At 35.1% G+C, this 16,103-nt stretch overlaps 1 protein-coding gene across 3 annotated transcripts; it reads right to left on the bottom strand.

Moving 5' to 3' along the window:
- Nucleotides 1-571: 571 nt before the first annotated feature.
- Nucleotides 572-10,512, bottom strand: LOC145065862 (disease resistance protein Roq1-like). Of its 3 annotated transcripts, XR_013688544.1 has the most exons (11): nucleotides 10,341-10,512; nucleotides 7,097-7,841; nucleotides 6,941-7,016; nucleotides 5,620-6,381; nucleotides 5,305-5,526; nucleotides 3,757-4,521; nucleotides 3,141-3,668; nucleotides 2,905-3,039; nucleotides 2,734-2,782; nucleotides 1,159-2,448; nucleotides 572-878 (listed from the first exon to the last, which is right to left on the bottom strand). XR_013688544.1 is itself a non-coding variant. In XM_079012963.1 (10 exons), the coding sequence occupies exons 3-9, from the start codon at nucleotides 7,687-7,689 to the stop codon at nucleotides 2,932-2,934; spliced, it is 3,054 nt and encodes a 1,017-aa protein (XP_078869089.1). In that variant the 5' UTR covers nucleotides 7,690-7,747; nucleotides 7,816-7,841; nucleotides 10,341-10,512; the 3' UTR covers nucleotides 2,470-2,782; nucleotides 2,905-2,931. The 3 variants fall into 3 exon arrangements, 2 of the variants coding, with proteins under 2 accessions (XP_078869089.1, XP_078869090.1); XM_079012963.1 differs by lacking the exons at nucleotides 572-878; nucleotides 1,159-2,448 and having other exon boundaries at nucleotides 2,470-2,782; nucleotides 7,097-7,747; nucleotides 7,816-7,841; XM_079012964.1 differs by lacking the exons at nucleotides 572-878; nucleotides 1,159-2,448; nucleotides 2,734-2,782; nucleotides 2,905-3,039 and having other exon boundaries at nucleotides 3,518-3,668; nucleotides 3,786-4,521.
- Nucleotides 10,513-16,103: the final 5,591 nt, after the last annotated feature.

Here is a 16,103-nt window from a genome sequence, read left to right as displayed (position 1 = left end):
CCCAACTTGTTCCTCTCAACATGAGGATGAAGAACAAAACAAGTACATCCAAAAACTCGTAAGGAAGAGTAGTCTGGTAGATGACCATATAGCTTCTCAAAAGGAGACATTTCTGAATTCAATGATGTAGGGATATGATTAATCACATACACATCAGTTAGGACTGCTTCTCCCTAAAAGGCACTTGGGACCTGCGCAGACAAGAGCAATGAACGGGCAGTCTCAACAATATGACGATGTTTTCGTTCTGCCACACTGTTTTGCTGAGGTGTGTCAGTACACGAGGACTGATGTATGGTATCATCAGAAGCAAGTAACCGAGTAAAATCATTAGAGGTATATTCACCCCTTAATTCACACCTGAAGCACTTAATCACAGCCGAATGTTGAGTTTTAACAAGAGCTCTAAAATTATTGTAAATATCAAAGAAATCAGATCTACGTTTCATAAGATAAACCCATGTATATCGAGTATAATCATCTATAAAAGATACATAATAGGTTGGCCCACCCTTTGTGGATACTAGTGCAGGACCCCATACATCAAAATGAATAATGTCAAAAGGGACAGTAGAACAAGACATACTTTTATTGAAAGGTAAAGCAGAGAATTTTTCCAGTTTACAACCACTATAATCAAAAATATCACAAGTGTCTAAATGACCCAAAATACCACTAGATGCTAAAAAATTCAAACGTGATACAGACACATGTCCCAAACAAGAATGCCGAAGATAAAACTCAGATGACAAATGACTCAAACGGAAAGAAGATAAATCAATGTTGGAGGCAGCAACAACAGACACTTTGAGAACCTCCAAGACATACAGTTCCCCCACCCTACCGCCGATCCCAATCACCTTCTAGGTGTGTTGATCCTGTATAACACAGAAAAAATCAGAAAAGAACACCTGTTACCAGACTTACATAACTGACTGACAGAGGCAAGATTCAAAGTAAGTTTGGGAATGTAATAAACATCAGGGAGATTGATATGAGAAATAGAGACAGACCCAACACCCTCAACTAGCATAGATGTATCACTAGCAGACTTAACAGAAATAGATGACACTTGCGACAAAGAAGTAAATGATGACAAATGAGGGGTAATATGATGGGTTGCACCAGAATCTAAAATCCACAAAGATTAGGGAATACCTGATGTACCAGATGAAGTAGGACTAGAGTGAGACATAGATGCAGACATGGCAGTGGGATTAGAAGCCAAATATTGTCTAAAGCTCTCAAACACCTTGGGATCCAATGCAGATGGGGGCATGTTTCTAATAGAATTTGTATCAATTGGTGGAATAGCAGCGCATCAGCAAACTGTGGAGGATGAGGGGTCTATGGAGGAGTACCAGATGAACGTGGCTGAAACTTCTGTTGACCAAACCTATTTTATTGTCCCGACTGAGGTTGACCAGATTTACCCTTATTGACTAACAATAGACACTGAGCTTTCCAATGATTCTTCTGTTTGCAGAATGCACACTCGTCATAAGCATCCCTTGAAGTTTGTCGGGACTGATTTGAGGAGACAGCAAGCACAGCAGGAGCAGGAGTAGGAATAGAAGTTGCTTTAAACCCTTTATCTGCATGAGACTTGATACGAGTCTCTTCTGCAATTAACTCATGGACAACAGAATCAACTGAGGGAAGAGGAGAGCGATGAAGAATTGTTCCTCGTAAACCTTCAAAATCAGAACGCAAGGTCATCAAGAACTAGACCAAGCGTTGTTCTTCCCTCCTAGCAATGTAAGGCTCAAAATCTTTTAACTCTTTAGATTCAGTAAGAGCCAATTGATCCCACAGATCATACATAGCAACATAGAAATCTTGAATACTCTGGTCATTCTTTTGAAGGGCACGAATATCATATTCTAACTGGTATTGTTTAGCAAAATTAGACTGAGTATACAGTCTCTCCAAATGATTCCAAACTTCCTTTGTTGTGTCATACTTAGCCAATTGCATACCAATAGACTGAGTAACAGAGTTACTAATCCAAGTAATAACCTTGGAGTTATCTGTCTCCCAAGCATCAAACAACAAATCAAAATTCTTAGTTTGAGGAACTGAGGGTTTGGCTTTAGTCCTAGTGACATAGCCTCACATATTCTTCCTACGAAGGAAGTTCTTCATAACGAAACTCCAATACGTATAATTCTTTCCATCTAGGTGAGTACTAATTGACTGAAGGGAATCATCATTTCCAGTCATGTTAACAGTGAATAAATAACCACAATAACAGTATAACAATCTGAGAATGAAAGGAGTAACAAACCAGCGGAAGCAATCAAACAGACAACGAATCAACAACGACAACAAAGCAACGTAACAACGAATACTGACAACAGCGAACGAATTAACAGCACCAACGAACGAATTAACAGCAACGGCGAATCAACACATCAATCTGCTATGAACGAATCTGCTACAATAACCCTACAAGGGGTTCTAACAACGTATCAAACCTCCGCTCTGATACCATGATAACATTGTCATATGATTATAATAAAGAGAAATATACAAGGATTCTCAATGAAAAACAAAAAGATTACAAAATAGAAAACGGATATAAATACTAGCTAGACAAAACCCTAATAGGCTAGGCTAACAAACCTACTTCTGATCTTGTATCTTCTTGTTTCCTTGCTGTGTTATGTTAGACTATAATATTGTGGCAGTTGGAGGCAGTTATATATGATGTGACTTACAGATGATTGTTACCTCTACTGTGAGTCGCACCCTGTCATGATGATATAGAGGTGCTGCTTTCCTGTATAAATACATAGTGTAGTCATATGAATTAGCTAAAGATTATATACAAAGAATTCCCCCTCAATACTCGATGTATTTTGCAGTATCAGAACCTAGGATCAAATCAGAAGGAATTCTTACCATGATATTCAATCATCTTCATTTCATTCATTGTCCTCCCTTTGCAATTTGTTTCTCAATGTATGTTGCAGTGTAATCACCATCATATATAAGTTCAGAGTGGGGACTATACAAATTGGCAAAGAATCCAGAGATCTATGTATGGGTGTATAGGTTTGTTAGATGTTTTTCTAAGTTTGCCAAAGAATACTGATAGAAGACTCTAAATTATCTTGTATCATAAATGCCTTACTAACATTATTTTCCTCATCCCAAAACTCTGAGCAATCTGTTGCAACTTTTCTTGTTTGCACCGGATCATCTTTACTTTTTCTAGGAACGAGCTCAGCTGCAAATGAAGTCCAATACCCCTTTATGGAAAATGAAATGATATTGTATGATGGATTCAGTGATGTGGTCTGCCTCAATGAACTAAAGGAAACATATCCCACATGTGTCGTTACTTCTCCATCATATTCAGGCTCTGGTGAATCATTAGAGTCCTGCCAAATCTCAAATCGAGAATTTTCCTGATCTTGCTCCTGCTTCATGATTATATCAATCGTACCCATCTCCAGGGTAATAATGTGTATTAAGAACCCACAGAAGTCATTGCACCAATCATCTGGAAGAACCAGTCTAAACGTGTCGTCATCAAATAGGTTCCATTTAGCATGTGGGAGACGCTTTGTGAATGTTTTTCCCCTAAAGAATCTACCTACAAATGCCCTTGGATTCTGATATTGAAGTCTGACACTGATAAAGTGATCTTCAATAGCATTCCCCTGCCATGGAAAACACATTCACTTATTTGTATGTTTGGGTTAATTAATATGATAAAGATCGAAATTCAAAAGGTACGCAAAGCAAAACCTGGAGCATGGAGTCTAGTAATATCTCACCATCACCAAGTTTGTTGTCCCCCAGAAGTGAGACTTTCCACAACCATTTACAGTTTGAGATATCTCCAAAGCTTTCAAGCGAGCTACAATCATCTGCTATAACAACAGCTATACTTGATGGCATCTCTGACAATTCTACAAGTTCATTGCAGGATGACACATCAAGCCATTTGAGCCGAGGAAGTTGCAAGCAACTAAAACTTAATTGTGAAAACTTATTTCCTTTTAGATCAAGTTGTTGCAAGTTGGGCAACTCTAAAACATAAGAGCCTATGTCTTCATCTCGCAACTTGCACCAGCGGAGATCCAACTTCCTTAAGAAGCAGAGTTCTTGCATGTTGTGAAAAAAATCTACCCAACAAAAAACTAAAAAGTTTGGACAGGATTCTATGTAGGATGCAACTTCATTCCCACCATGATCCAAATCAAGATGTAGTAAATCCTCCATCTTCTGTTGTTGGATCTTTGAAAACTCAACAACTTTGCACTGGACTGCGAATGAAAGTATCTCTAGTTTCTTTATTCCCCAAATGGGTGGAAACATCTCAAGACCAGAACAATATTCTATAGATAAGAAAACAAGCTTTTCCAAGCAACCAATCGATGGATGAATCTCTTTTAAACAATGGCATTCATGAAGAATGAATCTTTCAAGCTTTGGAAGTCCATTAAAATCTGGTGTCATGGATAGGTTATGCATGTTGTGAAGTTTCAATAACTTCAAACTTGGCAGAAACTGTTGAATACAAGTCAAAAATATATCAAGGTGACAAGATTTTGAGGAAAATGGCATGCACACAGACACAAACACACGCAGAGAAACACAGTTATATACTATTTATATATGAGATAATAATAATAATAATAATAATAATAATAATAATAATAATAATAATAAAATAAAATAAAAAACTAGTTTCTTCCATCCGCAAACAGAAATCATCTGAAGTGCTCAATTATTCAATAAAATATCTATGAATCACTTATGAAAAGAAATAATAATAAAAGATCCTTAAACCCAGATCAGTGAAATCAATGTTTTATACTTGTTTTTAATCAACAAAAAAAATAGATTGAATTCTCACCTAAATAGCAACATTGTATTTATATTTGGAAAAACAAAAAGGAAATAAAATATATAACTTGTTTCTTGACATACTAGTCATTATAATCCTTGGTATTTATGTAAAACCCATTCTCCATCTAAATATCCTTTTGTCTTGACATAGATACAAATTTACTTTTCAATACTACAGATACTTGAAATTTACTCTGCTTCTTAAGGAAGTTGGATCCTACATATAATCTTGTCGAAGGATTCCAATAATATGTCAAGAAACAAGTTATATATTTTGAAAATTTTATAGTTATTAAAACAAAGGAAATTCACAGAATAAAGGTCTATGCTTTTCAATACTATAGATACTTGAAATTTACTCTGGATTAGTCATGTCTGTAATTCATAGTCCATTTTGTTTTCATCTGTTAATTAGATAAAGTGATTAGCAATAAGAATTACCATATAATCCTCCCAAAGTTGTTTTTGCAAGCCATCATACAATATAAGACAGCAAAGCTCAGTGAGTGGAAGGTCATTAAACAATGATTTTGCAGGATCACCTATTGATTCCATATACCGAAGGTTCTTCATGTTTGCAGCAACCGAATGAAGATCTTGTTCTTGTTTTTTTGCTGGCTGAAACCGAAAAACTATTTTTATTGCTTCGATCTTTTCAAGTTCCTGTGACAGAGGAACAAAATGGTGTCAGGATTGATTCAAAAGTGTTTGTTTATACATACATAACATATCATGCAAAGTTAGCTTTAACATTACCGTGGTTGCATCCATGGCACATATTTTAAGAACATCTTCTGTCTTCCAAACTCTACTATGTTTTTCAGGATTCTTGGGGTGTTCACCTCTAACAATGTGGTGTCCCATTTCTTGCACCAGATCATGCATATCAAATCTCCCATCCCAAGAAATAGTTATGAGAGCCTTTTGTCTCAACACCTCTATTCCTATAACAGGGTGAAAACCACAAGCATCAAGAATCTCCATTGCGGTATCTTTCTTCGCCCACCTAAAAAAACATGCTATATCAAGGAACAAGTCTTGCTCATGCTGTTTAAGTCCATCAAAGCTGACTTTTAGCTTTCCCAGAATATCAGTATCTGGGATCTCTTTCAGTCTGGCTATTGCACTCCTCCACTGATTCATATCTTTGTCACATAGAAAACAACCGAGAACTCTTAGTGCTAATGGGAGCCCACCAGCATAAGAAACCACATCATTTGAAAGCATCTCATAATCTTCAACACGCCTATCACCCCGGAGTGCATGATTGCAGAAGAGCTCCATGGCCTCATCATCATGTAACAAACTAATTTTGTGTATCACGTCAACTTTGTGAACATTTAATAAATGTTCATCTCTGCTTGTGATTATTATTAGACTTCCTTCACCGAACCAATTATGTGATCCTGCTAACGCTTTGAGTTGTTCAAGGTTATCAACATCATCAAGAACAATCAAGACCTTTCTATGGCCTAACCTATCCTTTATCATGTGTTTTCCTTCCTCAACTCCCCTTATCTGCACTTGATTTGGTTTTAAAACATCAGAGAGAATTTTTTCTTGCAATTGTTCCAAACCATTCTTACTTGATTTCTCTCGAATATCTTCAACAAAGCAGCAACCAAAAAACTCTCTAGAGAATTCACTATAAACATAAGATGCAAGAGTAGTCTTACCACCACCCCCACCACCCCATATCCCAATCAACAGATGCTCCCAATGACAAAAGAGGTAATTTATTTCATACTCCATGAAATAAAGTAAAAAGAGTTCTAACTACCCTTTGCTTTTCACATTCAAAATAGAACTTGTAAAGATATTATCATAAGTAGCTTGAAACAATTGTCTTAGGAAACATCAAATAGCAAAAAGTAAAGCAAGATAGATTTGTCATTGTAAGTTAAAGTGAGGTGTTGAGTACAGAATTAGAATCAAATTTGAACTGAATGAAGTCCATCATTAACTTATTTTGAGCTTATCCATAATCCTAGATCACAACCAAAGCATGTTAACTTTTCTCGTAATCCTACATAACTCTGGCTGGCATCACATGGATGCAGGATATCTTTTAACTTACCAAAAATATCATGTAATGCACTCGATGTCTCTGTATCAACATCATCAAGAATAATTGAGTGACTTGTATAAAATACCTATAAAATACAAGCATAAACGCCTTTCAGAGGACACATGTCTGAATCGTAAATTATGCGAACACGAAAAATTAACTTACATGTTGGCATTGTCATTGAATTCCCATCCAGCAATGTTACTTGCATCCACAACTGCTTTTTTCCAAGATTCAACCTTGGTCTGGTTCTCCAACTCATGCTTGACAGATTCTTCTATGTATTTCCGATTCTTTTCAAGCGGTGCAAAGAGCCATCCCAAAGGACTTTTCAAAAATGATTGTCCCCAAGATTTAACTTTTTTCTTGTTCTTCAGCTCATGTTTGGCAAATGCTTCTCCGTATTTCCTTTTTTGTTTTCTCAATTCAGACGGCTTCACGCCATAAAATATGGGAAGAATGATTTGGCCTCTCTTACCCTTGCATTTCATGATATGTACAAGTTCATCTAAGCACCATGAAGAATCTGCATAGTTTTCAGAGAATACGATGACAGCAATCTGTGATTCTTCTATAGCCTTCATAAGGGCTGGACCAATCGATTCACCCCGAGGAAGTGTTTCGTTGTCCTTGTAAGTATGGATTCCTTTTTGTTCAAGAGCTGAGTAGAGATGGCCCACAAAACTATTGCGAGTATCTTCTCCTCTAAAGCTAAGAAAAACATGGTAAGAAAAAGCTGGAGCAGATGATGATGCCATAGATGTGTTGATTTGTTGAGAAAGAATGTATGTGGTTTGATCACTTTAATGAAATGAACTACACAGACAAAGAGAAAGAAATTGAATGTATGTGGTTTGAGCATCTCAATGAAATGAACTTCATACCGAGAGGTGTGACTTTCCAATAAAGCCTGTTATCATGTAGAAAAATCTTGTCAGATCAACTGATCATAACTAAAATAACAAACTACGATGTAGAAAATCTCATAACTAGCCCTTTGATTTTCTTTTTCATTTTTTTGTCGTAAAAACGCCTATGAAGGCTAATACAAGTCACAATTCTAAAGACAGGCATGAACCGATTTAGGTAAACTGAGTAAGTTTTTACAGAATCACATTATACAAAGTAATGTTTTACTCTTAATTCTACATTGAAAATTTTCTTATAAGATGTGGAGGAAATTTCCCTGAAAAAACAAAATTTAGCAGACTCCCTTTCTAAACTTCTTACTTTGCAAGCTTCTCCTTCAATTTCAACAGGATCTGTTCCTTAATTTCTTCATTCTACTTGAATATATTTTAGTTTGTAGATACCTTTCCTCCATCGCTTGACTATTATTCTCTCTTAATTCTCTAGATCCGTTAACCACAGAGTGAAAATAACAAAAATGTAACTATAATTCCCTTCTGTATTTACTCATGTTTTGGGGTTTCAACATTTAGCCATCACACGTCTTACATTGTACATTCTCACCCCAAAATTTATTTCATCAATTATGCTATTTGTCAAATACCTTAGCCCCCCAAATTTCAGCATTTATTATAAATACATATTTACCGCTATTTGACTTACCTTTCCATACAGTAAATACGGATTTCATCAATTATCAACTGACATCATATTTAAATAATTCGAGTTTCAAATTCCAAGTCGTTACGAATTTTCCCTACTTGAAAGAGATTTCATCCCTGAAATTTGACTAGGTAAACAACTCAGGATCACGTCTCAATTTGTCTCATCTTCAGATTCTCATTAAGCATTGTCGTCTGAAGTAGTTTCCTAACCAATACAATCTAATGTCTCCTCATTTTGTCTTCCGGATTTTCCACAAATCATATCTTATCATTAGGACAACATCACGTTTCCTTCCCACAATTAACTCAAAATCCAACTTTAATATATCTGTAGGGTTAAAATTACGGAAACATGCCTCTGAGGCATTTTCCCTTAGCCTCCAGGCGAACCAAGGAGTAAGCCTTAAAGGTGGAATGACAAAACAATCATACAATATTATAGAACTCATCAAAACAATACAAATATCCATATCGAACTTAGAAATTGATAGTTAATGACATTTTCACAATATTCTAATATATAGAAATCTTAAAACATAATAATCTTTTAAGTTACTTATAAATTGAAGCAAATTAATTAAAGAAGTAGCACACACTTACCAGTAATAATAGCCAATGTGGGACTAGCCCACTTGGTAGAGGCTTTGCCTCTTAGATTGGAGGCCCCAAGTTCTAATCCTGGCATTGGCTAATTCTACTAAATTGGTGATAGTAACTTTTAACCACTAAAAAAAAACTTACCAAGAATAATAATATTCTAAAGTTCTAACAAATTAAAGAAACCAGTAGTAGCAGACTAGCAGTAAGAAAAGAAAAATTATAAAAATAGCGAACAATGTTATAGAAATGTAGCCAACTTAGTACTGACATTCGAAGAAAAAAAAAACGACTTAACAGTCAAACAAGAAGTATCCATCTTAGGGAGAAATTGAACAAATAGAGACCAATCAAAGAGAAAGTCCTGAAGGTTTTCTGATCCTCCGGATTTATATCTGATGTCAACATTTATCTGTCGTAAGACAAGAGGACATATATAGCCTTCAAAGAGGACATCACTAAGTCACTATATTACAACTTTTACAATCATACCATCTACTAAAATTTACTTTCATAATCAATAACTATAGGTCTGTTGATTTACTCCCATTGTATAAACATACAGCCGGAAAATTATTGGTTTCACAAAGGGCTTATGTTTACGAATTTTTGCTTTCCCACCAACACATATAACTTATATCCGATTTAAAAACATTAATTTAAACTCACCAAAACGTCCTAACGATAGATCTACATATCTTTACACAAAAAACGAGTGTTTTCATCACTAAGCAGATTCGATTTGAAGCAACACAATTGGTAATCAGTATGACTAACACCTTTGATCCAATTATAATGTTATGTACTAATAATGAGTTTCCTTAGTATTTGATGCCTAAACGTAGCAATACAAAAATTAAAATACTGGCAAGCATACTTGGATTTTCTAAACAAACACACAGCAGCGCACAACAGACCAATCCCCTGTTTCACATTCTTTTTGTATCCACACACATACACACATCATTAGTCATTTTCCAACAAATTCCATTCGTTTATAACACACACAACAGCATATGAACTTCACAGATTGTTTAATTTGATCATCTATCTACACTACTTCCCGAACTTCACAACTTTGACTAAATTAGGTCAAAATACGTTTTTCACATTCCGGGTCGACATTTTTTTTAAGTATTTGATGAAATTACTCAATAAATTACATTAAGCTTCATTAACACTTCCATTTCTTTCTTGGTAACTTATAATTCATCAATTTATCAGTTTGAGGAACATACCTCAAATTCCGAGCAACACCAAACTTTGGCAGAAACCCTTTCTATCTCTTTACTTTGCAAGTTTATACTTCAATTTCAATAGTATTTATCCTTAATTTGTTGTTTCAACTTCGATCGATTTGAGTTGGTCGCTACCGTTGACTTTTCTCCTAGTTCTCCCGATCGATTAACGTTGGAGTGAAAAATAAGGAAGTAATTAAAATACTTTTTGAATTAGCTTTTCAGCTTATTCTTTATAACATTTACTTAGTAAATAAACAATAAGCAATAAGCAATGAAATAGATACTTATTAAAATTAGGTTATTTAACTTAATAAGCTGAATTTTATCCAAACATTCAAATTAATTGTAAGAATAAGCAATAAACACCTATTTTTTTCCTATCCAATAGAGTTCCATTATCTTTATCTCTCTATATATATTAAAATAGAAATCACTTTCAATCAATCAAGGCATTCATTATGTTTTCTTGATTAATTTTAACCATTAAATCATTTTGATGTTATCATAAAATAAAATAAAATTAATATTAACTAAATTAAGTTGACTAGGTTTGGAAAGTTGAAAACTTATTAAGGATGACTAAAATTTTTAATTGAAATATATTGAAGGGAAATAAATGTCAACATAATTGTCAAAACATAAATATAGTTCTTTCCATTTTTAAAACCAAGGAATTTGTATATAACTTTCATAATTATAGAAACTGAAATCAAAAAATTCAAAATAATATGATATGAATCACAATATTAATTTCTTCATATCCTTTCTAAAATCTTTGTTCAAAATTATGTATAAGTATAATCACATTCAGTTGTTATCACAATTTGGTGAAATCTGGAATTTGCAGCATCATGTTTGAATACTAGCTTCATAAGTTTAGCAATTTTTTTTATTTATTAATTTCTTACATCTGATTATAGTTTGTGTTTAGTATATGTATCAATGGCTTATTAGTGGGTTTTTAATAAACAGATTTTCTATTCTCTCTCAATCTATGTGTATGTGTGTTTGCATGTGTGTGTGTGTGCTTGAATTGGATTCTATGTTTGGATTGGATGAAGTAAATTCAGTTTAATTAGTTCTGTGTTAATTGGATTAGATTATATGTTTGGATTGGATGAAAAAATAAATAAAGAAAAGTAAAAATGGACTACCTTTCCGAATGGTTAAGTGTCTACATATGTTATTTTTTCAAAATGACTTATTTAGGCTTGCTGTAAAAACTACTTTTATCTGGAATGATTCGTATATTCTTTAATATATATATATATATATATATATATATATATATATATATATATATATGTGTGTGTGTGTGTGTGTGTGTGTGTGTTTCTCAATAAGCATATGCATTTTTGTCCAAAGGTAAAAAAAGGAAAATGTAATTTTGATATTGATGTATTATACATACTTGTTGTAAAATGACATATTTATACTTGTTGTGTGTGTCTGTTTTTGTTTCTGTGTGTGTGTGTTTGTTTGTTTGTGTGGATTGGATTTTGTGTTTGTACTAGATGATGTAAAATTCAATTTAATTAGTTCTGTGTATGGATTTGATTCTGTGTTTGGATCAGATGAAAATAGAAATAAAGAAAAGTAAAAATGGAGTACCTTCCTGAAAGGTTTAGTGTCTACATATATTATTTCTTCAAAATGACTTATTTACCCTTACAGTAAAAACTACTTTTTGGGAACGATTCATATATTTCTTTAATATATGTTTGTCTTTGTGTTTTTCAATTAGCATATGATTTTTTGTCCAAAGGTAAAAAAAAGGCAATGTACTTTTGATATTGCCTTATTATACATATTTGTTGTAGAATGATTTGTTTACATCAAAATGATAATGTAGGTGTTATCATCCTCCTACGTATAGCAAAGCTCAAAACTTGAGGTGGTAAGAATATTTTTTTTATTATAAATTTTCATGTCATTACATTAATATTTTGTTTATAAGATAAATTAATTTATAACTTTAATTGTTATTTACAGGTCAGCCTTAAGTGGGTAACTATTTGTTTTGGTAGAGATTGCATATTAATGATGACATGTCTCACATTTTAAAATTCAAAAATGTATGTCTTTTTGTTGGGTCAAAATATGGTTTATACTTTACTTTTCTGGGCATTGTATTTTTGTGTAATAATTGTGGATTTTCGGTCTAGTTTACGGCCGAGTTTACGGCCGTAAACACCTTACGGCCGTAAACTCATTTACGGCCCATATGTTTCCGGCCCATATCTAACATGTATAAATAGAGGTGTTAGGGTGAGGAGTAAAGATTGATGATTTGATGAACAGAAGTAGTTTACGGCCAGAGAGACAGGAGCTTTTATTTGTGTGTGAATCTTGTGTAAGGAATTTCATTCATATCATTAATACAATCAAGATTCATCATATTCTTCTTCTCCTTCTTTTCTATTTTATTTTACATCATCCGTTTGATTGGGATTCCGCACCATCAAACGGATTTGACTGATACACGGGCAGTTCAGGGACTTACAATTGGTATCAGAGCCAAGTTGTATCAGTAAAAAGGTTTTATTTCGTTTAAAATTTCGAATATTCTGTGTTTACGGTCCAAGCTTACGGCCGTAAACACCGAGTTCTTGGGCCGTAAACTCTATTTGGGGCATTATTTGATCTTATTTTCGAAATATTTTTGCGTTTTTGGATAGATCTCGCAAAAATAAGGGGGGTTTGTTCTTTGTGTTTTTCATAAAAAGGGGTTTTTGATCGAGTTTTGGAGCTTCAAAGTCGAATTTTCACGTAACCGGAAACTGTTTACGGCCGGAAACTATTTACGGCCGGTGGCGGCTTTTGAGTTTACGGCTAGGGTTTCCGGAAGTATACGGCTCGGAATTTGCGGCGGCTCGGAACTTGCGGCTCGGCTCGGCGGTTTGCGGTCGGCTTGTCTGCAGCTCATAACGGCTCGGCTCGGATCACGGCTCGGTCAGTGGATTGCGGCTCCTGCGTGCGCTTCATAAAAATAGAAACAGCTTCGCGTCTTGCAAGGTTCGAACCCGGGTCTACTGGGAGGAGAGCCCGCGCCTTTCCAACTCGACTAGAAGGCTTTTTGTTTCTTAGCTTCGGAATTTAATTAATAAGGCGTCTTTTCCGCATTCAAGTTTTACAATTTTGACACTTTTAACCCCAAAACTCAATTCCTTTTTATTTTAAATTCCTTTTTCATCCAAAATAATAAAAATAATTTTAAATCTTGACTTTTTCATTTAACCTTTAAAATTTCAAATTTAACCTTTCGGTTTGACTTTTCATGTTTAATTTTTAAAATTTGACTTTTAAGGTTATTTTTTTTAAAAATAAAAAAAAGGCCTTTTTTAAATTTGACTTTTAAGTTTTATTTTAGCTTCTAGTTGTATTTTTTAATTAATTGATTTTAAAGTCTACAAGGGGTTTAAAAACATGAAAGAGAGTTGTCAGGATATGTTAAGACAAAATTTCAACTTTTTCGATAATATCCCTGGAGAAACCCTCGAAACTTAATTGCAGAGATTTACTACACTCACTACTGAGATGAATATAGCCGGGATCTTCTTGACTAAGTCCGAGATCAACAAAAAGCTGTTGAATTCACTTTCAAAATCGTGGGACATGGATGTGGCTGACATCAAGAAGACAAAAGATCTCAATCGTCTTAGTCTGGCTGATATAATTGAAGAACTTAACGCTTTGAATTGTCGAAAAACAATGAGTTCAGCAAACCTTCCGGTCAATGAAGTGTCGTGTTCTCATTCATGTGAAGTTTCATATTCTCAGTCATGTGAAGATACGATTAAACTTCTTCGGGAACAAATTGATTTATTAAAAGGGAAAGTTGAGGACCTGAGATATAAAGGATATCAACTCAGGAAAGGACAGAAACCCCTGAAGGCTGAATTAGAAGCTAAAACCAAGGACTTTAGGAAACTTCAGGAAGACTACAGTAACAAATGTGAAAACTATGATTATGTAGTCAAACAAAATGTTGAGCTAGTGGCTGAAGTTGAATCTTTGAAAGGAAAGTTTGAAACTGCCAAACTTGATGTTAGAAAATATGATTTCTCAAGTGAGGTGGTTGCAAATATGATAGACCAAAGCATGCAGTTTAAAAGGAATCAACACAAGGGTCTAGGGTATGATAGTGTACCTCCTCCTTACAATCATAACTACACATCCATCCCTATGAAACAAGAAGAAATTGACAGGGAGGCACATCTTAAATACGGAAAACCAGCTGGATTTGTGTCAGGAGGAGTTATTAATGTTGAAAATATTGATGCTTCTGTTACATGTGCAGGTAAAGTAGCAAAGGATGAGAACAAGGAGAGTTCTTCTAAACAAACAAACGACCCCCTGAACTCTGAATCTGTTGCTTCTAATCAACCTCCCATTGGTAAATATAGGCCACCATTTCAAGCTAAACAGAGTGCCTGTTGCAACTGTGCGTGTAGGAAAAGTAAGAGACAAGGCAAGGATATGCCACCAGGGGCAGGAAGAGACAACTCCCCAGTGAAGAAGAGGACATGTTTTCACTGTGGAACACCTGGACACATTGCCAAAAATTGTCCTAATCGCGCGTATGTTCCCTACTACGCACAAGGCTGGCAGAACGCGTCAAGAGGGAGACACTCCAAAAGATACCCCTCAAGGTCACGTTCAGATATTGACGACTGGAACGCGCAGAAGGCCAAGAATTCAACTCCCAAGGCCAAGAATCCGAATCCCAAGGGCAAGAAGGAAATGTCAGCCAACAAGCCCAGTTCAAGAGATACTCCTGTGAAGCCAAGACTGGTTAGGTCAAAGTCATCTCGGCAGCCGGCTTCAAGTTCCAAAGCAAGCACTGAGCCACCCATCAGATCGAAAAAAAATGGGTTAAACCCAATTACAAATGGGTTCCGAAGGCTCAAACTCCCAAAATTCCTAATGCTTCTAACGTTTCTACATCTTATGTTTGTGATAAGCAGGACATGTCATGGGAGAGAGTATCGTGCAAGGATGACAAAGGTCGACCCAGTTTCAAAATGGACTGGGTTCCAAAGACCAACTGATCCCGCTTCGTGTCGGAGCAGCTATGGAGGCATATCATCAGACTTCGGTTTGTTGGTAATGGTTGCTCCTGGCATATGATTGGGGACATCTCTCAACTGTACAACATTCAGACCTTTGTTTGAGAGTATGTGTCCTTTTGCGGGAAAGGAAGAAAAGAAGGGATCACATGGGGTTAGTGCTTAACGACATGAAGAATTTTCGGATCTGTTCTGAGATTACGTGTGCTGTTCTCAGACCTTTTGGATGCAAATTCAATCGGTGACTTACGGTTTGCGTTTTCTTCTCTATACTCCTGAGTTTTTCTGAAGCTGATTCACTTTAAAGACTAATTTTTGTTTTAGGATAGTTTAAATTTGCGCATTTACTTTCGTTTCTCTTCTATGCACAAATTTAGGGGGAGAAATAAAAACAAAACAAAAATTAGAAAATTTTAATTTAAAAAAAAATAATATAAAAAAAAATCCAAAAACATTAGAAAATCAAAAAAAATATGTTGGTTATGAAATGTGCTTGAGGGAGATGTTCTGGGAAGTGATATGATAATGTGATAACAGGCAACCTGAGTCTGCGTAACGTACCCGAAGTTGAAGGGTCTATGCTCTGACTTGATGCGTCGGTAGGCACGAAATTTTTTAAAACGGACTTGACTAGGCAGAGTTGAACTTAGGAAATTCATAGACTTGACAAATCTTGACCTAGTTAGATCCA

Source organism: Lactuca serriola, chromosome 8 (genome assembly GCF_051521515.1).
Source record: "Lactuca serriola cultivar US96UC23 chromosome 8, Lser_US96UC23_V15, whole genome shotgun sequence".
Lineage (NCBI taxonomy): Eukaryota > Viridiplantae > Streptophyta > Magnoliopsida > Asterales > Asteraceae > Lactuca > Lactuca serriola.
This window is presented reverse-complemented; position numbering and strand designations above follow the sequence as displayed.

Bases quoted from the DNA above. Each gene is read 5' to 3' on its own strand.
- LOC145065862 (XM_079012963.1), bottom strand. From the start codon at position 7,689: ATGGCATCATCATCTGCTCCAGCTTTTTCTTACCATGTTTTTCTTAGC. The intron at 5,527-5,619 runs GTAATGTTAAAG...CCTCTGTCACAG, and splicing joins GTGCCATGGATGCAACCACG to GAACTTGAAAAGATCGAAGC. The intron at 3,040-3,140 runs GTTAGTAAGGCA...ACCCATACATAG, and splicing joins TTTGGGATGAGGAAAATAAT to ATCTCTGGATTCTTTGCCAA.